Here is a 27,162-nt window from a genome sequence, read left to right as displayed (position 1 = left end):
GAAGTGATGTATAGTGGCAATAATAGCTACCAAAGAACAATGACTAACACATATTACAATGTTTGATAAATAACCACATGAACACTGTAAAACAGCGTGAAATGGTCCCTTATGATTATGTAATAACTATATTCCTGTCTCCAAATTAAATGACACCAATTAACTGATACCATTGACAAAGTGGATTATGCATGATGTTTATTAAGGATATCAATAAAAGTGATGAACAATATTGCTTTTTTGTGGAGTAATTAAGTGGCATTTAAAATTATGTAATACTTGCATGTCTTCTATTGACTAATACTGTAGAAGTAGAATGCTTCTTGCATCCCAGCAATGAAATACATATGTTTTTCCAACAATGAATCAAGAAAGGGTTGTCTTTTTCAGTTTTATTTAAATCATGGCAACATACATCCACTACCACATAATAATACATTTCAGAATACCCCTTTGTAATTACTTATCCTCACTTTTTACTGAAGAAAAGAAGAGATATTTGGTTAAGAGTATGTTGCATACTAGATAATCACACATCAGCACACCTTATCTTCGTTATGCCAGCCAGGCACCACTATTCACCACTGTCCTTTCCCTGTTTAGAGAAATAAAATAAAAATGAAACACTGAAAGCCAAACTTTATCTACCAGAGATTGAAAGCTAAATCAAAACGAAAATAGCTCCCATTAAACCGCCTCTTGCTTTGTACAGTAAAAGATATTTGTTTTGCGATTAAAATATTATAGCAAACCTCATGAAAATCTCTGAGTTTCTTTACATTCAATTGACACACTCCTACTCTCTAAAACAGGGGTTCTCAAAATGGGGTCCGGGGATCCCCAGGGTTCCTCAGGGGGGTCGAAGACTCACCTTGCCCATGTCACGACTCTTGACCCTCATCTTATTAACCTGGGACTCTGCAATGTCAGCACGTTCTACAGCCTCCTCCAGCTCATGCTGAACCCTCCTCAACTTAGTTAGATGGGTGTTTGCTTGTTCCTCCTAGATCACATACAACTGAATTAAAATGCTTATGATGACAAGGCTTTACTCCTTGATATTTCACTATTGTAGATACAGTAATATATTATACATGGTATAAACTCACTAACACTACTATTGTATACCGTATGACTGATTATGCTGTATAATATGTGTCATCTCTAAGCACACTGACTGTTTGTACCTACAGTAGCTACAGTACACTGATCATGCTTGTTCATTAAATGTCCTTTTATAGACATCTTTTAATCCATCTTTATGAATATTGGCTGCTGACTGAATTCTCCCCGCAGGATCCATAAATTGCATGTACTTTTTTTTATGTGAATTTAAATAATATTTTAAGCTGAGGATTAGCGGCAAAAATACTCACAGCCTCTTCAGCCTGTCTCTTTAACACTTTGATCTTCGACTGCAGCTTGTCCACCAACTCTTGAAGTCTTGTGAGGTTCTTTTTATCTTCCTCAGACTGGTTTTCAATTATTGCAGGAGCAAATATTTGAAAAATAAAAATAAAAACAGAAAAGTACTTAAATTCCAAAATATGTAATTAAGGACCACTTCATGCTGTTCACACAGTTTGCATAGTGTGAGATACCTGATAGGTTAGCTCTTTGATCCGACGCTCAAATTTGCGCACCCCTTTCACAGCATCAGATCCATGTCTCTGCTCTGCTTCAAGCTCATTCTCAAGCTCCCGCACCTGGAACACATTAATGATACCATTGTAACATGTTGACTTACAGTAATTCACTCTAACGACACCCATCACACTGGTGCACCCTGATCACATGTCTGTATAGCAGTAATCCACTGGTGGTGAGACTCGTGATGAAATCACTCTTCTAGAACAAATACATTTTGTCTAAGTAATAATCAGATTCCAAAAGGTTGACAAATAGCATGGTGGTGGTTGGTGCTTAATTCACTGGTGTTGCGCACAACAAGTACCAGATCTGCAAGCTCACAGCGTATCGATGCGGTGTGAGCTTGTAGATCGGCTATTTTTGGCGCACGACAGTAGTGCGCAACTAAGTATGAATCAGGCTTAACAGTAAATAGATCTAGTCATGCTGCTATCCCTGCTAGTGACTTTTATGGGGGAAAAACAACTACGTTCATGTAGCAGAGTGGCTCACAACCTCAGCCTGATGGCCTGAAATTCTAATACCCCCCCCTGGCCCCCCATACAATACCCTTGATTCCAGTTTCTGGAGTTGCTTCTTTCCACCTTTCATGGCAAGGCTCTCAGCTTCATCGAGACGCTGCTGCAAGTCCTTCACTGAGGCCTCCAAGTTTTTCTTCATTCTCTCCAAGTGAGCGCTAGTGTCTTGTTCTTTCTTCAGCTCCTCTGCCATCATGGCAGCCTGATTAATGCAAACAGGTTTTATTAAAATATACAAATACAACGTAAGTATAGACTCTTTGTTAAGTATATTGTTTGGTATTTCTGCTTTATTTCTTTGATAGTGACAGTGGGAGAGAGACAGGAAAGGTGGGGGAGAGAGATGGAATGACATGCAGCAAAGAGCCTTGGGTCAGATTCAAACCCGGGCCAGCTGCGAGACGGACTATAGCCTTATTTATGTGGTATGCACTCTTACCAGGTATAGACTCTTTAATGAGATAATAAACATGCTTACATCTGTGATGGCTTTTTTAGCTTTCTCTTCAGCATTTCTGGCCTCTTGGACGCTGTCCTCCATCTCACCCTGAACCTGGGTCAAATCGGACTCCAACTTCTTCCGGCTATTTATCAGGCTGGTATTCTAGAAGATAGAAAATTAGAGGTGGCAGAGATAAGAGCGCCTGGAGGTCAAAGGCTATGTTCAGGCTGGCAGCACAAATCCGATTTATGACCTATTAAGACTGGAATCAGATTGGCTTTGATCAAGTCTGAACAGCAAATCAGATTTGAACAACATTCCAACAGTAGGTGGTTTAAAATCATCCAATTCAAATCTGATTTCTAAAGATGTGTCTCAGACTGGACCCTCGGGACATTATTGTCACTTGCTGACAATAGCCGATCGACAAGCTGCGTTATGAGCTTGTAGAGCAGCTATTTTCAGCGAGTGACACTGTCACACGACAGAGTATTACTCAGCCCTAAGTACAGTAGTTACAATGTTACCTTCCAACCAATGCAGATAGGTTGACGATGTCCATGATCACTTGCAAATAACAGTGTGGGCAGTCAGATTTGAGAAAACTAATCGGATTTGCCTTCAGTCAAAACAAAACCAAAGAAGTGGGCATGGGCACATTGATCACACCAATTTACACAATTACTCCAGAGGACACACTCAAACCAGTTGTGGTGTGTGTAAGGGGATTACATTTTGTGTCTATAAATTAAAGGGCAATTCGAACCTGTGTGTGAAGAAGCTGCGCTCTCTCGCTGGCATCCAACAGCTCCTGCTCGGCCACTTTGCGACCCTTCTCTGTCTGCTCCAGGGCTCCTCTGAGCTCTTCCATCTCAGCCAGCAACAGGGTGCTCCTGCGCTCAGCCATTGCAACCTGCTCTTTCATGTCATCATTGCTTCTCAGGGCATCATCCAGGTGAAGCTGTGCATCCTAGAGAATTGAAATGCATGGACGAGTTTCTGTGGGTTAATATTATTACTGTATCATCTACAGTATTTAGCTTGAAAACAAGCAAAAATTGACATACTTAAGTCTGTTACTCTTTACCTTGAACTGAACCTGTATGTTTCTCAGTTGTTTCTGGGCCTCAGCAGCCTGCCTGTTAGCATGGCTCAGCTGGATCTCCATCTCATTCAGGTCTCCCTCCATCTTCTTCTTCACTCTCAGGGCGTCGTTTCTGCTCCTGACCTCTGCATCCAAGTTGCTTTGCATGGAGTCGATGATTCTCTGGCTGTTTCTCTTCACCTGCTCAATTTCCTCATCCTTCTCAACTATCTTCTTGTCAACTTCAGACTTCACTTGGTTCAGCTCGAGCTGGACGCGAAGGATCTTAGACTCCTCATGCTCCAAGGAGGCCTAGGATTTCAGCCGGAGAAGCAACGTTAAAACCGAAATTATTTTCGACAACACAATGGACTAGACCTCTTCAAATGTGTAATGCCATCACCTCTGCTTCGTCCAGTGCAGCCTGGGCCTCCAATTTCTCCTGTTCAGCCTGTTTCTTTGATTTCTCAAGCTCGTGGATAGTTTTGCCCGTCTCTCCAAGATGTTCAGTGAGATCCATAATTTCCTCTGAAAACACAAGAAAATGTGACCTTATATTTCCAATGGCTTTCTTGCAACAGTAATGTTTGACATGTACAGTGTTAACTACAGAAAAGGCCAATGACATACGTTGCAGGTTTTTGTTTTCACGTTTGAGTGTCTCTAGATGTTCCAGAGATTCCTCATAGGAATTCTTCATCTTGAAGTTCTCAGTGCCTGTAGAACGCACCTCCTTCAAAGATGACTCCAGCTCTGCCTGAGTCTCTTCATGCTTCTGCTTGCACTCGACCAATACCTAGAGGTACATGTATAGTGGAATAACTGCAAATCCCCAATACCTAGAGGTACATGTTTAGTGGAATAACTGCAAACCCCCATAGAAACATCTCATGGATTCCAGAAATCAGGGTAAATAGTATATCATCTATAAACTGAAGCATGGTTATTCTTTTCATCAGTTATTTCTCAGCACACAATCATGAACTGAAGAATCCACAATTGTCAAAGCTGTCACAAGCATCGTTGTTCCCATTTCACAATTTGCACACCTTGCTGCATTGGCATTTGACATCGTAAGACAAGTATATTAAAAAAAAACCTTATCAAAATGTCTTTGCTTCTTGTCCAAGGCAGCAGCAGTAGCATTTGACCTTTCAATGTCCATCATCAAGTCCTCCACCTCTCCCTGGAGCCGCTGTTTAGTCTTCTCAAGAGAAGAACACTTGCTGTTTACGGCCTCCACAGCTTCCTCTGCTTCCTGAAGACGCAACGCAAGCTTCTTCCTGTGCGAGAGAGCATACAGTATGTCCTGCTGGAATTCCACACCTAAGATTGTGCCATTTCATAAAATTATATTGACATCATTCTTACTTGGCCTCCTCAAGCTCCTCAGTGCGCTGAATGGCATCAGTCTCATACTTGGTTCTCCACTGAGCCACCTCGCCGTTGGCCTTGGACATGCAGCGCTGCAGCTCTGCTTTAGCCTCCTGTTCCTCCTCGTACTGTTCTCTTAAGAGCTCACAGTCATGACGCGCTGACTGCAAACCGTGAGCTAGGGCATTCTTTGCCTTTGAAAGAATAACAGATAAAAGTGTCAACACTCATAGATTTAAATCTAAAAACACAATTGGGATGCTTATCCTTTTGTGTCTTTACCTTGACTTCCTCCTCAAGAAGTCTTTTTAATTCCTCAATCTGTTGAAGGAAAGCTTGTTTCCCACGGCTTAGCTGTGACATTAGAGATTCTTTTTCTTCCAGCTGGCGGGACATCTCACCTAGATGAGGCATGTGAAAAAATTACAAAAGTATTGTATTTGTGTGCGTGCGTATGTGCTTCTAATTGCTTTATTGGTTTTTTTCCCTTCCTCAATAACCTCTCACCGTCTGTAGCCAAGCTTTCTGTGTGTGTGTGTGTGTGTGTGTGTGTGTGTGTGTGTGTGTGTGTGTGTGTGTGTGTGTGTGTGTGTGTGTGTGTGTGTGTGTGTGTGTGTGTGTGTGTGTGTGTGCATATTTTGTAGTTGTAAGAGGGACTACTAATTTGACTTAATCTTATCACCAACTGATTGTAAAATGTTTGCTTAATTACTAGATTTTTCAATAAGCTCTCACCATTTTCTGTCTGTAGACGAGCTTTCTGACTGGAAAGGTCGGTTATCAGTCTCTGATGGTCCTCTTCTTTGGTTTTCACCTCATTCAGGTGGTCTTCAAGTGAACGGCACATTTTCTCCAAATTAACCTACAAATTGTGCAAATTTGTATAATCAATATACAGTTCCATTTGGACACATTAACAGAGGATACAGTGTAGTCTAAATATAAACTCAGCTTAGTACACAATCTAGTAAGTTCACAATGAATCATGATCTGTAATGATGCTTATAACAGACCTTTGATTTAGCAATGGCTTCCATGTTGCTCGACAAGTCATCCACTTCCAGTTTTAACTCAGTCTTCTCTTTCTCCAGTTTCTGTTTGACCCGTTGGAGGTTATCAATTTGTTCTCCTAGCTCAGCTACGCTGTCTGCGTGTTTCTTTCGCAGAGTGGCAGACGTGGCATCATGCCGCAGAGAAGATTCTTCAAGGTCCCGGCGCAGTTTCTGGAACTCTACTTCACGCTTCTTGTTCATCTCGACCTGAGCTGCAGTGGCTCCACCGGCCTCCTCCAACCTCTCACTGATCTCCTCAAGTTCCCTGGAGAGATCAGACCTCTGCTTCTCGACTTTGGCCCGAGCAGAACGCTCAGCCTCAATTTCCTCCTCTAGCTCTTCAATCCGAGCCTGTGCACGGAAGTTTGAGGTACTGTCATTTTATAATGGAAATCCCCATGATAACTAAACAATCAGAACTAGAGTAAGTTATTAACTTGGGAAATCCAAAGCAGTGAATCACCTGAAGTTCTTTTATTTTCTTCTGAAGCTGTGCACCAAGGACTTGTTCATCTTCAACCTTGCTCTGCAGGTGTGACAACTCAAAGTCTTTTCTGTAAAGTAGAATAAAAAGGAAAACAGACAAAAAAATACCAACAATGAAAATATGAGCCTAAATAACTCAATAACTATTTAATACAATAGAACCCTGGGTTCTTCACAATACAACCCTAGGCTCTTCACAATACAACAGGGTTGTTCACGAAATTGTGAATAAGAAGACATATTACTTTTTCAGCTTCTCATCCAGCTGAAGCTTTTCGTTTTCCAGATCCATGAGGGACTCGTGAGCAAGTTTCATATCAGCCTCAAGCTTTCTCTTCACTCGTTCAAGGTCCATGCGGATCTTCTTCTCTTGCTCCAGTGAACCCTCCACCTAAAATATTAAAAAGGCAATATGTTCGCACATTCTGAGTAAATGTTTGAAAAAGATGGAGCAATCCAGAGTCATTGCTTTAGATCAATGACAACATACATTAAAAGAAAATCACTTCCTAAAAAACAAATTCACAGGTGGAAATTCACATGGCGATCCAATGTTCATCCATTATTTTACTATCAGTTGGTGATAGGATTAAGTCAAATTAGTAGTCCCTCTTACAACTACAAAATACACACACACACACACACACACACACACACACACACACACACACACACACACACACACACACACACACACACACACACACACACACACACACACACACACACACACACACACACACACAATTATTCGTTTATTAATTGCACCTTCCATATATAGGATGTATATAAAAGTAATAGATACCCAAGGAATGTAGTGACTTTGTTATAATTTTTTTAAATAGTAAACCGTATCTGTTCAAATCTCCTTTAGGCAGCAATAACAATTTGAATTGAATTGAAATGTAACTCACATCGTCCACCTGTTGTTCCAACTTGGCATTGGCTTTGGTCAGTGAGTTGACCTTGTCCTCCTCTGACTGAAGGTCATCCAGTGTCTGCTGATGAGCTTCCTGCAGAGCTTTCTTTTCTCTGCTCAGTTTACTGATGTTTTCCTCCTGGCTCTGGATTTCTTCTGTGAGATTCTTCACCTGAAGTTATAAAGACACAGTCGCTGAGGCTTAACGCAGTGGTTCTCAAACATTGTCATGTCCAGGACCCTCAAATGTATATGTATTAGGCCACGCACCCTCATCTGAAAGGACCCCCATAAGATAACATATTATGTGAAAATGTTTCAAAATTATTCCAGATTTTGTTTAAATTATTCCAGATGTTTCTAGATTTTACAAAATAGCCAAAACAGCGAAAGCTTTCCCCACAATAACCCAAAACAGAATTGACACTAGTATTGAGCCTTGAGGGACTCCGGTTACACATATGGGGTTTAAGTGGTTAAAGGAGTTGCTGAATCCCCAGCTGCTCCCTCACTGTCTCTGGCTCTATACATAATGCCTATATACTTAGATATGGTACAGGACAGTGTCCCATGCCCAAAATAGCAGCGCTCATCTAAAGTGTATTTCGTTGTTCTCCACAGCATGTTTCTCCTTCACTGTCAGTATCGCTCTGAATAAGGACATCCATATAGCACTGGTTCTCAACGTCAGGTCTGGGGACCTAGCCTGGTAAACCCTCCCTCCGGAAATCTCATTTCTATTTGATTCCTGGAGTGAGTCTGGCATGAACCGCCTCTCTGCAATATTGGCTGTGTATGCCAAACGGCCGCGCCTATCAGCGTCGTCGCTCATTGTTCTGTGATTGACAGCTTACGTTGGCCAATCAGGTGGCGAGTTCGAGTGAGCCCAAAACACGAACGGCAGCCATCTTTTTCTTGTGCGGCCAATTCTCCGCTATTTTTTTACTTCAAAAAGCTCTCTAACTTCTATTTTGAGGCACGGAATTTACTTATAAGATATCGTTTGGATAGAATTTAGTTGTTTAACTTCATATATGTGGTCAATTAATCATGACAAAGCCTATTTAAAAAAAAAAAATTAGAGAACCGGTAGGGGCGGGCAGTGACACCATTGTACCTGAAAAAGGCAACCCATTTTGGGTATGGCTGTCTCAAAAGTCCCGTCGCGTCACATTAAGACTGGTGAACTGCTGATTGGCTGAAGGTGAAAAATTATCATTGGCTGAAGGGGTTGTCAGTCAACGGTATTACTCCCGCCCAACTCCAGCACAGCCAATATTGCAGACAGGCGGATCAGGCCAGACTCACTCCAGGAATCAAATAGAAATGAGATTTCCGGAGGGAGGGTTTACCAGGCTACTGGGGACCTCCAGGGGTCCAAATGGACCTGTACAGGTCTGTGACTCTGAGAGTGTACAAATATGTAAACAAATGGATTCCATTTGTACAATCTCAGAGCTAAGTAATCATATTTGAACTGGGGACCCCCACCCTGACAAGCACTTGGAATTGTAGGAGTTGAGGGGTCCCCAGATGACAGTGAAGTGACAATTTAAGGACTTTTAAGACCTTTTTAATACCTCAAAAAGAAAGAAAAGAAAAATACCATTACTGCATCAAAAGTAATCAACAAACTATACTATAAAAACTGGTGAAACATTGGCCAAATTGTCAAATAATTTATTTTTGAAAATATAAAAATCTACAAGCTCACAACGCCTCGCAAGCTTGTAGATCTGCTATTTTCACAATATTTATCTGTGGAGCCGAAAGTTGAATGCCTCAACTCTTATTTTGGGGGGGTCACGGCCTGAAAAGGTTGAGAACCACTGGGCTTATTGCACCAGTTTGTTTTGGGAAAAAATGAAAAAAGGTTGAGAATCACTGAAGTATGTATTACCTTGTTCTCCACCGCATGCTTCTCCTTCTCCACTTTGGTCAAGGTGAGCTCCATGTCATCCATGTCCTTCTTGAGCTCAGAACACTCATCCTCCAGCTTCCTCTTCTTGGCGGTCAGCTCAGCGTTCACCTCCTCCTCGTCCTCCATTCTCTCCATCGCCTCCTTCACCTTGGCCTCCAGCTGGATCTTGCTCTTGATGAGTCCTTCACATCTCTCCTCTGCATCCAGCAGGTTGTCACACTCCTAACGTTATAGGAGAATGTGCCGATATTACATGGCTATTATTGCTTTTGATTTGATATGGGGGGGGGGGGGGTTCATGCCCCCCTGCATTTGATATCCCCCCCCCCCATTTTTATCGCCAGTGGAGATGTGTTTTATCCCTTATTTTGGTCAGACTTAACTAATAAAAACCTTTAACCACACCATAGGGAATGGTGTCCCTATTTTGGGCAAAAATATTTGGTTAAATTTGTAAAACTTTTCGGAGTAAAAAACGATTTTAAAATAATAGCGAAAATAGTCTATTTACAAGATCACAACATGTCGCATCGCAATGCGTTGTGAGCTTGTAGGTTGGCTATTTTCGCTATTTGTCATACAAAGACGTATAGGCTATAGGGTTTCAGTGGTTAGGAAAATGCTCAATAGAGGACGGTACCATTCTGTCTACTGTAAATTGTTTCACAATTATGTGATCGTGAAACTTGGCAATTAATCTGATTTGGTCAGTTGTTGCTCCTTAGCCCTCATCTCCTCTCCACTACACAAGGTTTAATAACCAGAAGATTTCACAACCATCTGTGTCACTATAGTACCTTTAAATGTCACTATTGTCCGAGTGGACTTACTGCCTGTATGAAGGTGTGCTGTATGTGTGGGTGAACTTACTGCCTGGAGTTGAAGAAGAAGATCGTTCTTCTCTTGTACAATGGAGACCATCTTCTCCTCAATCTCTTTGCGTCTGCTGTCTGATTTGACCAGATCGTCCGTGACCTTGGTGAAGTCCTCCTTCATCTGGACCATTTCCTTCTCTGCTTCTGCACTTTTCAGAAGGGGCTTGAGTTTGAAGTACAGCTTCATCCATGGCCAGTGCTTGACATTCATGAATAAACGGAAGTTGTACTGGATGGTGTAGATGGCCTCCCTAATTAATAAAGTAGAACCAGAACGGGTTTCTGCTCCGAGTTCAACCTGTACAGTGATATCAATGTTGATTTCAAAACAGTCTAATCTTTACTTTCTAAGCATCATCTTCTGGCATTCCAGTCTGACAACATAGCCGCGGCATAGCGCCTGAGTGGATGTCACCACATTGGCCAGGCGCTCGTCTCTCATCTCCTCCAACGTTCCAAGGAGACCAGCTTTAAAAAAGATCTGAAAGAACATTGGATAGATTTCTCGGTTTATTTGAAATACAGTGTAAAAGCTGAGGTTCCTAATTCTAACTACTGTACAGCCGCCACCGAGGCTGCATGTTCAGGTCAGATGTCGATGGTTCAGACAAATGAGAACCTTGGTGTCTCCAAACTTGTACTGGGTGTGATCCACATCGATGGATCCCAGGAGTTTCTCTGCAGCTTTCTTGTTGTCCATGAACTGTCCCTCTGGAACAGCACTGGCATTGAGAATCCTGTACCTGTGGGAGGGGTCATAGGCATTAAAACCAGGCATAGTGTTATGCAGCATTGGTTCTCAAAGTGGGGTCCGGGGACCCCCCAGGGGTCCTTGGGGGGGAACCAGGGGGTCCCCAGCTAAATTTGTTAATATAGCCTCACAATCATTTTAACCACTTTAAACACATTTTATACTTTGGCTATTCAAAAATAGCAGATCTACAGCGCTATGAGCTTGTAGATCTGCTATTTTTGAAAAATCCCTGGCACAAAATATTTCTGAGATGGGGGGTCCGCAGCCAAATAAATATAATTTTGTGAGTCCTTGACATGAAAAAGTTTGAGAACCACTGTTATTCAGTACAGTGCATAATCAAATGGCCATTTGGACAGCATGGTGTTTCGGAACACATGCCCATTCGGAACGGTGGCCCCCGGTATAGAACTACAGTATATGGCTGCTTCCAGCAGCATTCTCAAGAACCGCTCATCCAATTGACTTCACACCAGACAGTGAACTCACCTTGGGCCCTCAGCAGTACAACCACCAAAGCATGAAGTCGATCGGATTCACAGTTCCCAAGATGTTTGAAAGACAGACAGACAGACAGATATTTAACGAATTTATAGATGCCAAAGTACCTCTGCTTGAAGTCAGCGTAGGCTATTCTGCTGGGAAATCCCTTTCTACATATCCTGATGCCCTCCAGCACACCGTTACAGCGCAGTTGGTGGATAACCAGATGGTTTTCCATAATACCTACAATGAAGTAAAAAAACATTCACTCATATGCATGTTCTTTCATGGGATAGATGGATTTATCTGATTGTGGTGATTAGCAAACCGACCTGGGGTTTTTGACTCATTTGGAATCAAACACCGTACAAAGTGAGGATGAGTGGTTCTCAGATTGGTCATGAGCTTGCCAAGGTTCTCCTGGGAAAATAGAAAAAAAGACTCAGTCATTCAACAGTCAATGTAGTGCATGTGCAATGTTCATAATATGTACTGCATCAAGGTCGTTTACCCTGAATAGAGCTGACACAGTCTGGAATGATGATCCCTTCTTCTTTGCCCCTTTCTTGCTCCCACTACCTCCTGCAGCTGCTTCTGCAGAAAAACAATTAACAAAACAAATTCAATAATTTGTATTGATGTGCATTATTCATGCTAATGATAAACAATGGCCAATGTTCCTTTTGAGTCCATGAACTTGTAATGATCTTGGCCGGCCTGGGTTATCTGTAGACTCTACTCACTTACTGATGAATTGAGTACAATGGACCACAATGGAAACAAGCCCCTGGGTCTTTTTGTGTTATCCTTTTAGCATAACCTTTAACTGTACTACCTGTACTGTTAATAATCATGTTAATAAAGTATTCAATCAATCAAAACTCAAATGTGGTCCATGATGACGATACTTTTCAAGGAGTGACCTTAACAGTTTGAACCGATTGTTTTGATTTTGTGTACCACAGAAAAGTATATTTCATGTTTCATTTCATTGTGTTTCAATTCATTTGCCTATATTTTATCCATTAATATTCACTTGGTGTAGTGATACATTTCAGAATTATAAATGTGATTTATTTTTCATAATTGAAAATCAGAGGCAGGACTGGAAAACTCTTAATTTACCATCTGTTCCAGAGAAGCTAGCGTACAGCATGGCCAGTATTTTGACCGATGACTTCTGGAACAGCTGGACAACAGACTCGTTTAGCGGGTCCTTGTTCTTCTCCAGCCAGCCACTGATGTTGTAGTCCACAGTGCCAGCGTAGTGCACCAGGGAGAAGTGGGCCTGTGCCTCCGCAGCCTTGCCTTTCACAGGCTTGGGTTTCAAGAAGCAGCTGTTCTTGCCAAGGTGCTGGTCGAAGAGTTTGTTCTGGAAGGAAGTGTCTGATGCCTTGGGGAACATGCACTCCTCCTCAAGGATGGCGAAGATGCCCATCGGCTGTTTGAACAAGAGTGTATCATTAACCCATTATTAAGACCCGAGGCCGATTCTACAGATGCCTTCTAAATCAATTGTTCTCAAACTTTTTCGTAATTACAAATGATTTGACATTTTTCAAAACATCTAAAATAGCATTTGTAAAGCACTCAGCCTGTGACCGTTAACCTACATACCTTCTCAATAAGCTCAATGCAGGCAGCCAAGTCCATGTACCTACCTTCTCAATAAGCTCAATACAAGCAGCCAAGTCCATACCTACCTTCTCAATAAGCTCAATGCAAGCAGCCAAGTCCATGCCGAAGTCAATGAACTCCCATTCAATCCCCTCTTTCTTGTATTCTTCTTGCTCCAACACAAACATATGGTGATTGAAAAACTGTTGCAGTTTCTCATTTGTGAAGTTGATGCACATCTGTTCCAGCGTGTTGAACTGAGGAAGCACGCATGACACAGCATTCATATTCATTATTCATCAAGCCATCAGGTACATTATGAGCTGTGCATGCAAATTTCAGCACATACATCAAATATTTCAAAGCCAGCGATGTCCAGAACGCCGATGAAGTGCTGTCTAGACTGTTTTGTGTCTAGCTGCTGGTTGATTCGCACAACCATCCACAAAAACATCTTCTCATAGACTGATTTACCGAGGGCTCCAACAGAGTTGTACACCTAGAAAGAGAAGAGAATTAAAGAAGGTTTTCAGTTATAAACAAATGCAAGAAACATGAATCAACTCTGGCAATTAGGGCTGCACAATTAATTGAAAATAATTGAAAATTGTGATTTTACTGTATGTTTAAGAATTTAATTGTGAAACTTGACAATTAATTCTAACATTTTATTTTCAACATTTCATCTCATCACCATTTCACAAGGGTTAATGACCAGAGCATTGTACAACCTAGCCCTAGAATGTCTGTGATCTTACATACATTTCAAGTATTCCAAATACACAGTCATAGATCGCTCTCGGAGCCCCACTGTGTAGTGGCGATCTGTGCGGCCATAAAAGTGCTCTAAACTCCGTCTGTACTCACCCAATAATTAATTCCTAAGAGTTGGAGTCATATTTTGTCCTCTAGTTTCATATCCATTTGAAAGTTCTGCCAGAAAACGTGTGTTTAGTCAAATATCTCCACTTTTTCACGAGTTGCACACGGACGACTTTCTGTAGGGAGCTAGGGGGGGCGACTTGAGTGATGGACCGTTTGGGTACATTCGGTCCGTCACTCAATGTACAACCCATCTCTACAGTACATCTCCATAGGCTCACAAAGGCACAATAAAATCACAGAGGCCATTGCAGACCATTTGACCAATGATATGTTACCGATAAAAACAATAAGCAGTAAAGGCATTAAGAAAGTCATAAAAACATTTTTTTTTAAATAGTCATTATAATATTAAGAAATATAATTGGGATTTATCATTTTAGCTAATAATATAATTATGCAGCCCTACTGACCATTGAATTCTTACCTGCTGAACATTCTGTCCTTTAGTGACGTACTCATTTCCAACTTTAACTCGAGGACAACAGAGATTTTTAAGCAGGTCTGCAGAGTTCAGGCCCATCAGATATGCTGCCTTATCAGCTTCTGAATACGGTGGAAAACATAAAAGAAAAGAAGTGTAATCCTTAATAACAAAGCACTTGATTTGTGGAATAGTATAGCACATTTGTGCTCAACTTGGTCAGGTGGTTGTATTTATGATGTAAATGAAGTGGGCCAAAATTAAAAGTTAAAGAGACTTCACCCTCAGTGCCATCAGGTTCTCCCTGCTCCTCTCGCTGCTTCTGTTTGAACTTCATGTTCCCAAAATGCATCACTGCACCAGTCATCTTGTAAATGCCCAATTTCTCATCAGCAGTGAAGCCCAGAATATCAATGGCTTCCTGTTTTGTTAAGTAGATGAATTAAGAGCTATAGATATCAGACTATAACCATTCCAGCACATTTCACTGAGTCAAACTCACATCAGTGGCCATCAACTCCTCTGCATCATTTATACTCTTCACAGTGATTTCCCCATGACTGATAAAGGCAAAGTCATAGGGGTTGGTGGTGATGAGAAGCATATCTGAAATGAACGAAATCAAGTCAGAAGTGAATTGAATCTCCATTCCTGTGAGTGAGACAGACAGACAGACAGACAGACAGAGAGATTACCAATGAGTTCAGGCTTCTTGTTGCAAGTAAGCTGATAAAAGATATGATAGCTCCTCTCAGCTCCCAACTGAAATGTCACTCTGGACTTCTCCAACAGATCTTTCAAAGACACAAGAAAATATATTAACAAGTTATAAGAACACGCCAACATAGAGTATTTCAATTAGCATGGATGGAGATGATCAATTTACGTGAAAGCAAAACTTACATGTTTCAATATCTGAAGATGCCAGTTTGCCGCTTGTAGCAAAGTGTATTCGGATGAATTTACCCTATTCAACAAAAGCACATCTTACTGACCATGTTGTCCAATGTCTTATTCAATGAAATAAAAAAAACATTTTAGTGTACAATCATAACATTTTATGCAGACTTACAAAGCGAGAAGAGTTGTCATTCCGCGCAGTCTTGGCATTTCCAAAAGCCTCCAGCAGAGGGTTGGCCTGGATGATTTGATCCTCCAGGGTCCCCTGTTCAAGAACAATACACAGTAAACTTACGTTTCCAGACTTAAATGGACACTCCAGACTTTGCTGCATACTTGCTACTCATTCAGATGTCAGCCGTGTCGGTCATGTCAAGAACACAGACTGGTAAAAGAAGTGAGCCCACCTTCATTTTGCTTGCCGTCTCTTTTTTCTTGTCTCCAGACACTGTCGCGATTGTCGCGAAGTACTGAATGACCCGTTTGGTGTTCACAGTCTTGCCTGCACCAGATTCTCCACTATAAGCATGAAAGAATACACTTCAACTTAACCGTTGGCTGTTACATACAGTATAGAGAATGAACATTTATATGATGGAGATACAAGGTTTCTGCCTGACAGCGACCATATAGTAATTGTACTTACGTGATAAGTATAGACTGATTTTCACGATCTGGCAAAAGAAAGATTAGGTAGTGACATGGTGACTGAACCAAAATACCTACACAGCCAAAACGGTAAATTGGTGACTGGACGTACCAGTGAGCATGAGCTGATATGCATTATCAGACAGGGCAAAGATGTGAGGAGGAACCTCCATCCTCTTCTTCCCTCGGTAGGCCTGGACAACTTCTGGGTTGTAGACTGGGAGCCATTTGTAGGGGTTCACAGTCACACAGAACAGCCCAGAATAGGTCTAGTGACGGGGAAGGAAAGTTAACCACTTTAACCCTGGCATCCCATGTCATGGCCATGTCAATATAGGAAAGAATCAATAAATAAAATGTTTTTTTTGTTATATTTTTTGTTAAGTGGTTAAAGTGTATGTATACAGGAAAGGCAGGTGCATTTCTCAATCATAAGAAATACAAATCACTGACTTCACCCACCCAAGTGTAAATGGACAATTTAACTTTTCTTTTACCTTACAAAAGCCATGTCATATAGTTCAGTAGTGTACGTGTCAATTATGACCTACTTCTGGTTTAAGTGAAACCATCAACTGTACACAGTGGTGGCTTATCCAACGGGCTTGAGGTGCTGAAGCACAGGGCACCAACCTTGGGGGGGGGCACCAAACAGCGTGAAAAAAAGAAAAACACCAAAATTTAGAAGCAGGGCTCCGCGCATCACCCCCACCCCCCCCCCCCCCCCTCCGTTGACAAAACGCTCCCGGGGGGCACCGCGCTGCTCTGCGCATCAGGCACCACGAAGGGTTAATCCGCCCCTGACTGTACAACTGGCCTGGTGCTCCCTGAATGACTTACATAGATCATCCATGCTGAATAGCGCTCTTTGAGGTTGAACAGAACCGCTGGCTCATGGAGGTGGGTCATCATGGCCATATCCTCAATTTTATCATACTTGGGTGGGTTCAAGGGGAAGACTTGGTCCTCCTTCACCGTTACTGTCTAGGGAAACAAAAACATGCTCGTCTTTTATGTACATTTTTTCAAATTTATTTACATTTATTGAAAGATTTTCAAAAATAGCCGATCTACAAAATCAGCTATTTTTGAATAGCCAAAGTATAAAATAGGGTTAAAGTGGTTAAACTGATTTTGATGATTAATACATTTTGCTGGACCCCACTTTGAGAACCACTGATGTATAGCATAATTATGCTATACACATGCAGTATTTATATTAGTTGCACGCTGGTGCACGACATGGTGCGCAAAAGTATACATCAGGCACATCATGAACGTTCTGTTGTGTAAATCAGGTAATATGAATAACCAACAGTCTGCATCCACTACAGACTGCATTGGTATCATATTGTCCATTTCATTTCTGTACTTCTCAGCATAACTTATTAACACCTCTTTGCTGTTGTGACCCTTCCAGGGATCAAAATTAATCTAATAATCCTATTTTCTTATTTGATCTTACAGATTATTTTGAAGCTTTTCTAGACCGCAGGCCTACCCTGTCATCCTGAGTCTTGACAGTCACTTTCCCGTCCTCCTTGCTCTGGACCTCTGCCTTCACATACAGCTCTTTTTCATCGCTGATGAAGCATGCCGTCCTGCTGTCAAAGGGACGAGACTGAGCCTCGATCCTCTCCTTCTCTGATTTACGCAGGAATTGGGCGGCTGGCCCGAAGATGGACAGTTCCCTGTCTGTGCTCATTTTCTCTTCCTGTCAAAGATGAAATCATCATCATCATCTTTTTCATTTTTTTCTCTTATATATATAGTGGTCATCTGCCATGATTGAACTCACCTACTTAAAAGTGCACCAGGTTTTATCACAAAATATCAAGAGCACCAAAGTGGCCTGTTGTTTGAATCATCCAAAACCTGTGGGAGTAATTTGTAAACAACAACAAGAAAACACTTACAAATACTCATGCACTTAATCATTACCATGACATAACATAACATACATTGCATCGTGACCATACATTGTGGGACTGCAGTGCAGACTTACCTACGGTAGTTGATTTGGCTGGGCTTGTTGTAGAGGCCCTTTTTATATCGTATCATTGTCCAAGGTGCAAATCCTTCCCCCTTTACATGGGCATGTAGTGGTTAAGCTATATGAACCTATTGCACATCATGGATAAGTTAATTAGTACAAGGTGCTGTACAGTTATATTTAGCATCCAACACCGTAAAATGTCATGTTTTGAGTCAGTACAGTCCATGGCAGGAATACTGGCATGCACATTTCAATAACAATGTCTTGTTGCTGAAATGTGCTATACAAATATACTTGCTTTGACTTTAAATGAATGAGCTTCACATATTCAAGCCGAGCATTGAACTCAACACAAACGTGTATAAAAATGCTCATTCTTCTTTTTGTTTTTCTATACTTTTTTTCTCAGGGAAAGGCACAGTAATTAGCAGATTTGCAAATTGCAAACTGTTTGCATTAATCACAACAACCCCCCCCAAAATGCCATATTTCCCACTGATACCACTGAAATACAATATTGTATATCAAAAGCCACTTTCACATACAGCAATTTTTCCAACAATGAAATATGTAAAATAATTATGAAGTTAGCAAGCCATACAGTACAGTTTGATTTCACAAATCCTGCAAATTCAAACTTAGCAGAACATACTAGATGCAGTAGGTTATTCAAACAAGATCTATACAATCTCATCAGAGACAATACAGTAGTTCGTATGTAGAGCTGTGCATCTCCACACTAAGCAGGCTAAATACTCCCTTTGATGGAACTTGTTGTGAAAGCCTTTGCAACAGCTATTTCTGTAGATAAAGAAAACTAACATGATTAGTGTCCGGACACCAATGGCCTGACAACCTTTAGAAGGGGGATTTGAAGAGGATTGATTATATTCTTTTTAAAGGATTATTGCAGCCAGCTGGGACGGAAATACCGGCCATCAAAGCCTGAGTGGGATAGAGTTGTTTTAACGATGATAACATGGCGACAGTCCAATCCAAACAGTACTTATAATATGATATACTGCACTCTTTTGCTGCATGGTCATATACGAGAAAGTCCTGTAATCCCCAACTTCACCAGTTGCAAATGGATCCCACATAAAATACGTTATTATTATTTTTCAACTGAGCAATCTCTGTCTGTTGTTTACAGTCATCATTTTGGTCAACGCTTTGGATGTATTTAATTCCTTTGACAGTACAGTGCAAAGTCATGACAAGGTGAGGGATAGGACATGATTTTAACATGAAAGGGGTTTGCCACCACAGCTTGTTCTATAAAAGGTGTAGCCTAAAGGGGAATCCCCCCTTAACTGGGGGAGATATTAGGAGATTTTATCTCTTTCACAACTTCCACTAGAGTGCAGTAACTAACTAGATTAATGTTAGGTTGTATTAGGAAGTTCCAAGAACTGCCACAGTTTATTATCTAACATTAGGACACTATCCTACAATCTAATTATTTTATTTTATTTTTAATAGACATACTCAAACCAACTTGCTGTGATTAATGAAACACTTGCCTCCATTCACAAGCCCAATTTATGCAAGTAAATTTAAGATACACGTACTTGAGAAAATGTAATATTTGTGATTTTCTACATTATTTCTCGAGAGCTCCCCCTTTTTCTGACACTGACTGGCCATTTAAAGAAACATTATTATCATCAGTTGGGCAGCCAGAGGCATTATGTCTTTGGGTTGTCCATACGTGCATTAGTCCGCCTGTCCCATTCTCATGAAAATTATATTTCAGGAACTCCTTGAGGGAATTTGTATACTACAATCGTCCACTTGGACTCATAAACTGAATAGAATTAGGTGGTCAAAGATAAAAAGTCAAGGTCACTGTGACTTCAAAAAACATTCCTTGATGTATGTAGTCTTATATACTGTATTGTATGAGTCTGGACACAGTGGACACATGCATGTAAACTGCAACTGGTTGGCTGAGGCATAAAACTGTGATGAAGTATTTCTATTTGTGTTTAGCATTATTTTCCCATATGGATTGGAAATTCCATCTGGCTATTGTACTAGCAGAAAATTACTATAGTTAATCAATCATGGCTCATTTGAGAAATGACTTTCTCAGGTTAATAGTCCCTAATTTCATTCTTGGAAGGAACCAGGAACATACAGTATCGGCATATGGATGTGGATGATAAATCTAAACATAGGCAGGGTGCCTGCTTGACTCTGCTAAATGACGGCAGAACATGTGTTTGGGGAAAGTAAAAGTAGGCACTATAGGCACCATAGACAGACAGCGAACATAAAGGGAAAACCAATGCTGTAAGCATATTGGCGAGTAAAAGGCAATCTTTAATGAACTGTTGTAATGCACCCTAGTGACCATACTGTAGGCCTGTGTTTATTTGGCCCCAGGCAAAGTGCTTATCCAGCACCAGAGAGAGATATGAAAACATACACATTCAAATGCAGTAGCTTATACACAGTATACTATGTAACCAGTGACTTCACTTGTGTGCCTTAGGACTTAGGTGTGCCTTGGGATTGGGACACATTATCATTGCAATACATACAGCTACAAAACACGTTTTAGTATTTTTAATTTACTATTTCAGTAATTTACCAATACAGAGGCAGATTCTGTGCCCTAAAAAACTTTTAACTACTTTAAATCTGGCATCCCTATTTTCGGCATGGATTTTAAGGTGAAACATGAACAGAGTGGTCAGTGTCAGTGATAACTTAATAGCCTTCTTGTCTTTGAAAAAAAAATAGCCTACAAATAATGCTAAATGTTTTGCTCTTGGTGAAGTAGTCTGACGAACTTAGAGAAAGAGAGATGTGAATGTGAGAAGCTAGCTACATAACTATCAGAAACTAAAGTGCATTGCATCCTAACTTGCATTGGCTGAAAATAGTTGATCGACAAGCCGACTGAGCTTGTTGATCGGCTATTTTCAGCCAATGTTTTCCCCACAATAAATAACAGAAAACCGAAAAGACACTATTGAGCCATGAGGGACTCCGGTTACCCATGGAGTTTAAGTGGTTAAATATTCATCACTATGGCAAAATATAAACTGGATAAATAATCGCATTGGGCTATAGCTGTAGAATACAACTCTCGTAGACGTATTTATGATTCTGACGTTTGTAGGGTTCACGCCCCATGGAGACAAGGACTTTCAGCACTATGCCCCGTAGACACTCCAAACATGTACAAATTAAAAATAAAGGTGCTTACCCCCAAGCCCCAAATGTCAACTGTCTCTACGCGGTAGTAGTTTAATGTAATAATCCATATCTTTCAATAAAGAAGTGTTTTAATGCCGTCTGTGGCCGATTCTGTCGGAAGTTCCCAATGGGCGTTAGTGACGGGTAGTGACGGGGCGCATCCGGTGAAACCCGGAATTACACTAAATGTAAACAGGAAGTAAACGAGGGTGAAAAAATGGCGTTCGGCCACAGACGGCATTAAAACACTTCTTTATTGAAATATATGGATTATTACATTAAACTACTACCACGTAGAGACAGTTAACATTTGGGGCTTGGGGGTAAGCACCTTTATTTTCAATGTGTACATGTTTGGAGTGTCTACGGGGCATAGTGCAGAAAGTCCCTGTCTCCATGGGGCGTAAACCCTACAACTCTCGTAGATTGAAAACGTCAGAATCATAAATACGTCTACGAGAGTTGTATTCTACAGCTAGCATTGGGCCAACTCTAAAGCTTGAAACCGGCGGGCGCCTATTGTTACCTTGTTGTAATGGTCTTTGAACTGGGCTGCAGTCATCACGTGGCTCTCCTAGAAGGGGTGTGTCAGTTTGTAATGGGAAGTAAGTAGTGTTGCCATGTCTGCTTAGCTTATTGTAAGCGGCTTGTTTTTCTGTAAAGTGCGTATTGGTAGTTGTGGGATGCGTTTTTCTGGGCTTATTTTGGGAAAGTGTAGCTGCTTATTTGGGCTTCCTTCCTAATTTCGTTTAACCTAGTGGTTCTCAAACATATTTTCATGTCAAGGACCCCCAAATTAATATTTGTCTTCTGACGGCAGACTCCATCTGAAAATGTGGGGACCCTTACAAGATTTGTGTATTTACATTTTTTAAATTTTAAATATAGCTGTGTGTGTGTGTGTGTGTGTGTGTGTGTGTGTGTGTGTGTGTGTGTGTGTGTGTGTGTGTGTGTGTGTGTGTGTGTATGTGTGTGTGTGTGTGTGTGTGTGTGTGTGTGTGTGCGCTCATGTGGCCTAGTTGCTTAATTCTTTTGGGCTTGATTTAGCAGACCGCTTGTTTATCTTATCTAAAATCTGGCACCACTGGTAAGTAGCCTAATGATTTGGTTTAGTGGTTATGTTTCTTTCACTTGCTACGAATAACTAGCTACTGTCGTAACTCCACTTCATAACATGTCACAGCCTCTTGGATATTCTCTTTGTGTCCCACTCCCAATGCAGATGAGAACCACTCAGAACACTAAAGCTTTGTTGAATTTAAGAATGCAATTGCATGTTCTGCTATCTTTCTTTCATTTAGCTCACTGTCTTTGACAGTCTGTTTAGCTAGTTGCCAGACAGTGTGGTCTGACTGCATTCCTGATAAGACATATAGCCCTCATCTGTTCGAATCAGCAAGGAGTGCTGAAAAAACGGACACTCTATATGTAGGGTGACCCTACTTATAGAGTGTCCGTTTTTCAAAATGACCCTTCTAGGGTCAATTTGATTTAGCATAAAAGCACAAGCTGGGAAGACAGAACAGTCCCTGTTGTGTCGGACTAAATCACAGTTCTGTCGGACAGTATCAGCTTTTGTGCTGCCCAACACTGCAGTGAGGCTCTGCATCTGGGCATGGGCCATTGGACCCTTACATCTGGTCCTTACACTCAACAAAGACTCATAGAAATAGTTTTGCACTGATTAAACCAAGGCGTGTCTCCCTTCCAGGCCTTTTTTTTTCTATAAATGAAGAAAAAAGTTGTCTTGAAAGCTAGACACTGAATAGCTTATAAACTATTCAGTGTCTCTTTATTCCATTCCATGTCCTTAGCTATGACCCCAGGCTTTGAATACTTTTGTACAGTAATGTGATCCTGTATGTCTAAAAGGGTTTCCATTCCATTTTCCACTCTAAAGAAGCTTTATCTCTCTATCCACTTTTCCAGTGGCTTGTTAACGGACACTTCTCTGTTTTGGCTCTTGGATTTCTTCTGACGAGGTTAGACAACAACATTGTGGCACATGGTAAGGATTTCATTTTAATGGCCTGATAATGTACCGTGGCCTCTTACTTAAACCGTAATGTTTTAGTGAAGTGAACATAGATATATCACTGTCTGTACTGGATTGGGACTGTAGTTAGCAAGTCCTCCAGTCCATCTTTATAAATTCCTTTTAATAAAGGCTTTAATGCACGCCAGTTGATGACAGGCAGTGAGACCTGAAGGTGAGACCTATGTGTGCATGAACTTCACCCTGACTGTCTTCAGTTTCCTTTCCTGTCTCAACTTATATCTAAACTAGAGCACAGGTCTCCGCCAGGTCAGGTAGGTTATTGTGGGGCAGCAATGTTCAGAATTTGCCAATCAGGATGGAATATGAAAAATCGGACAGAACCATCTTGATCACTTGACTATAGAGATAATGGGTACCGATTTGCATGATTGGACAACATTTGTAGGAGTAATATAAAAAAGAAAAGTGTTGCAAAAATCGGCCTCCTGGTGGCGCTATAATAGGGCAATGTTAAAAGAGTGTTATTTGTTCTTCAACGTAGTGCGAATGTGCGTGCAAAGTGTCACCGCAATCGGACGCTGCGTTCATGATTTGTGGCATTTTGTTCAAAACGGGCCACTCCTGCAAACTTTAGATGTCAATGTTAACAGATCCATCTTGATCACATGACTATAGAGATCATGTGTACCGCTTTGCGTGAAATTTGGATAAATTCTGAAGGATTAAATCAAAACATTTGTTTTACATAAGTCGGCCTCCTGGTGGCGCTACGAAAGGCAAATGTGAAAAAAGCAGGGCAGATGTTTTTCCTTGGCCTCTAGGGAGTATGCGTGCAAAGTTTCACGCAGATCGGTGCAGCTATAGTTCAAAACACAAATCGGCCTTTTATAGCGCCACCATGTGGCTGATTTGAAACATTTCAAGTGGCATTTATTCCTCGGCCTAGTTGGAATGTGCGTGTGAAATCTCACGGAAATCGCAAGCTGCGTTCATGATTTGAGGCATTTTGTTGAAAACGGAGCAATCCTGCAAACTTTGGAAGCCAACCTTAGCCAATCATGATAGAATATGGAAAATTGGACAGATCCGTGTTGATGACATGACTATAGAGATATTGTGTACTGAATTGCGTGATGTTTGGATAAAATCTGTAGGAGTACTGTCAAAAAATGTGTTTTGCAAAAAGCGGCCTCCTGGTGGCGATATAACAGGCCCATGTGAAAAATTTGGGGCAGAGGTTCTGCTCTGGCATCCAGGGAGTGTGTGTGCACAGTTTCTCTGCGATCAAGCCAACGGTGCCAGAGATTAGCTGTACACTAGTCTGGGAGGCATTGCGTCGGAGCTTGGACAGCAGGGGCGCGGCCACTGCGTTGTGATTCAAATCAACAGCCAATGAAGAAAAGGGGGCGGGATCCACATGCAGTGGGTGCTACATCTAAATAGGATCGACGGGAAGCAATTTCCCCTTGAGAAATTGCGGCCGCCATTGTTGTGTACTGCTGTTTGCCTCTCGTCGGACTTTTTAGACGAGTCAGACCGGTAAGAGGCGTGTCCGCTCAGATTCTGAGCGTAAGCTACATCCCGCCCACAAATACCAGGGCTCTGGCCCAGAAGTTCCTCGCCAGAGCAGGCGAAAACTTCTGGGAACTCAGATTAGCTGTACACAAAATGACAGAATGACGGACGGACACACGGACACACGGACACACGGACGGACGGACAGGGGGTAAAACATACTCTCGCCAGGCCAATAAAGCAAAAACTGCCCCCCCCCCCCCCCCCAATAAAAAACAAAAACAAAACAAAAATAATAATAACTAGAAAAAGTGCTCCTCGGAGCACAAGTCTCCGCCAGGTCAGGTAGGTTATTATGGCCTCCTGGTGGCGCTATAATAGGCCAATGTGAAAAGGGTGCCATTTATTCCTAGGCTGTGCACGGCAATCGGACACTGCATGCATGATTTGAGGCATTTTGTTCTAAAAATGTGTTTTGCTAATTTTGACCTGCTGGTGGCACTATAACATGCCAATGTTAAAAGGGTGGCATTTGTTCCTCAACGTAGTGCAAATGTGCATTCAAAGTTTCACCACAATCGGACGCTGCGTTCATGATTTGCGGCATTTTGTTCAAAACGCCACTCCTGCAAACATTACATGTCAATGTTAGCCAATCAGGATGGAATATGAAAAATCAAACAGATCCGTCTTGATCACATGACTATAGAGATCATGTGTACCTATTTGCGTGAAATTTGGATCAAATCTGAAGGCTTAATATCAAAAAATGTGTTTTACATAAGTCTGCCTACTGGTGGCGCTATAAAAGGCAAATGTGAAAAATGCAGGGCAAAGGTTTTTCCTTGGCCTCTAGAGAGTGTGCATACAAAGTTTTACACTGATCGGTGCAGTTATAGGTAAAAACACGAATCGGCCTGTTACAGCGCCACCATGAGGCTGATTTGAACATTTTTAAATGGCATTTCTTCCTCGGCCTAATGGGAATGTGTGAGCAAAATTTCACGGAAATTGCATGCTGTGTTCATGATTTGAGGCATTTTGTTCGAAACGGAGTACTCCTGCAAACTTTGAAAGCCAATTTTTGCCAATCAGGATGGAATATGAAAAATCTGAAATCAGCCGTTTCTTTTAATGACTATAGAGATACTGTGTACCGATTTGGGGGATTTTTGGCCAAAATCTGTAGGAGTACTGTCCAAAAATGTGTTTTGCAAAAAGCGGCCTCCTGGTGGCGCTATAACAGGCCCATGTGAAAAATTTGGGGCAGAGGTTCTGCTCTGGCATCCAGGGAGTGTGTGTGCATAGTTTCTCTGCGATCAAGCCAACGGTGCCAGAGATTAGCTGTACACAAAATGACAGAATGACGGACGGACACACGGACACACGGACACACGGACGGACGGACAGGGGGTAAAACATACTCTCTCGCCATGCCTTGCCTTTCGGCCTGGCGGAGACAATAAAAGGCATCATTGGGTTCTCAAATAAACTGGCAACAATCTGTTACGTTTGTTGTACATGTTTGATCCATAACATACAGTATTACTAAAGCCATATCTAAGAGGAATTATTGTGTCTTAATCAGATTTATTTCTTGCCATTTTGATTTCTTTAAGACTTGCTTTCACAAGAGTAGTTGAACAATGCTTCACTGTATGCAACTCATAACACGTTTCCTGAAAAGTTATCCTTAAGGCATTATGACTGAGTGGTTGTATTTTCAGTATAAACACATTATGCGTGCGTTAAACTAATATATAACAAAGTACTATAAAATCCTTTAAACGTTTGACTACTTTCTGTGACTGTTGTACAGTAATAGATGTAAAGGTCATAAAAATGTATTACAAAATGTCATTTAATAATGTAATTATTATATAACAACTTATGAATATAGTATGTATAATAATTGTGTGCTGTTCTGTGTACTACGTAGAGATACCAAGAAATTATTGTTTTTATGGGTGAATACAAAAAGGTACACTCAATACTGTCAGTATTCAGCCCAGTTTGCATCAATCCATCAGTTTCTGGTCACACTCACGCTGTAAAATCCTGAGTGTTTATTTAACTGAAAGAGTGTGCTATACATGTGTTGCCCTCAGATGTCTCATCCTCTGATCACAGCTCATGCTTGGTGTAGCCCTGCCAACACCCAGTTGGTATTAAGATGCCAAATGTATTTCTGTTGTCAGCAGCCCAGCACTTAATTCTTAATCTGTTCCTTTGTGTATTCTCTAAAGCTCTGTTTTTTTTTCTTGGAAAAAGTCTAGACAACCTGTCAACAGAAGTTGAGGTTGCTATATGCTCATTAGGCTGTGTGAGGAGGAAACAGGACCCATAGTTTTTTCCCTGGCCTCTATGTTCCATCAACATCCTGTGTTGCTATAGATTCATCTACAAGGCGTCTCCA

The 27,162-nt window shown here is 41.3% G+C and overlaps 2 protein-coding genes across 2 annotated transcripts in view; one reads left to right on the top strand and one right to left on the bottom strand.

Moving 5' to 3' along the window:
- Positions 1-27,162, top strand: part of LOC308099243 (uncharacterized protein) — a 355,975-nt gene that overhangs the window by 232,126 nt on the left and 96,687 nt on the right. The window lies entirely within an intron of this gene.
- Positions 468-17,890, bottom strand: LOC308098164 (myosin-4-like). The gene is made up of 40 exons (XM_080446408.1): positions 17,828-17,890; positions 17,531-17,743; positions 16,870-17,013; positions 16,142-16,298; positions 16,028-16,055; positions 15,789-15,900; positions 15,554-15,646; positions 15,385-15,448; positions 15,177-15,275; positions 14,984-15,087; positions 14,764-14,902; positions 14,485-14,603; positions 13,525-13,674; positions 13,262-13,432; positions 12,684-12,999; positions 12,070-12,152; positions 11,891-11,978; positions 11,684-11,801; positions 10,941-11,064; positions 10,666-10,802; positions 10,317-10,572; positions 9,426-9,668; positions 7,521-7,697; positions 6,852-6,997; positions 6,584-6,674; positions 6,082-6,471; positions 5,804-5,930; positions 5,351-5,469; positions 5,066-5,262; positions 4,794-4,977; positions 4,325-4,490; positions 4,098-4,222; positions 3,698-4,006; positions 3,377-3,580; positions 2,647-2,772; positions 2,200-2,370; positions 1,602-1,706; positions 1,377-1,472; positions 872-1,003; positions 468-595 (listed from the first exon to the last, which is right to left on the bottom strand). Exons 2-40 carry the CDS (start codon positions 17,732-17,734, stop codon positions 575-577), a joined length of 5,835 nt encoding a protein of 1,944 aa, XP_080302534.1. The 5' UTR covers positions 17,735-17,743; positions 17,828-17,890; the 3' UTR covers positions 468-574.

The sequence above is a fragment of the Gymnoscopelus braueri genome (genome assembly GCF_963280865.1).
Source record: "Gymnoscopelus braueri genome assembly, chromosome: 13".
Classification (NCBI taxonomy): Eukaryota; Metazoa; Chordata; class Actinopteri; order Myctophiformes; family Myctophidae; genus Gymnoscopelus; species Gymnoscopelus braueri.
The sequence above is the reverse complement of the archived record's forward strand: the minus strand, read 5'-3'. Positions and strand labels throughout refer to the sequence as shown.

Excerpts from the sequence above, each read along its gene's own strand:
- LOC308098164 (XM_080446408.1), bottom strand. The coding sequence starts at position 17,734 with ATGAGCACAGACAGGGAACTGTCCATCTTCGGGCCAGCCGCCCAATTC. Across the intron at positions 17,014-17,530 it reads TCAAGACTCAGGATGACAGG|ACAGTAACGGTGAAGGAGGA; the intron begins GTAGGCCTGCGG and ends TTGTTTCCCTAG. Across the intron at positions 6,675-6,851 it reads CTGGATGAGAAGCTGAAAAA|AAAAGACTTTGAGTTGTCAC; the intron begins GTAATATGTCTT and ends TCTACTTTACAG.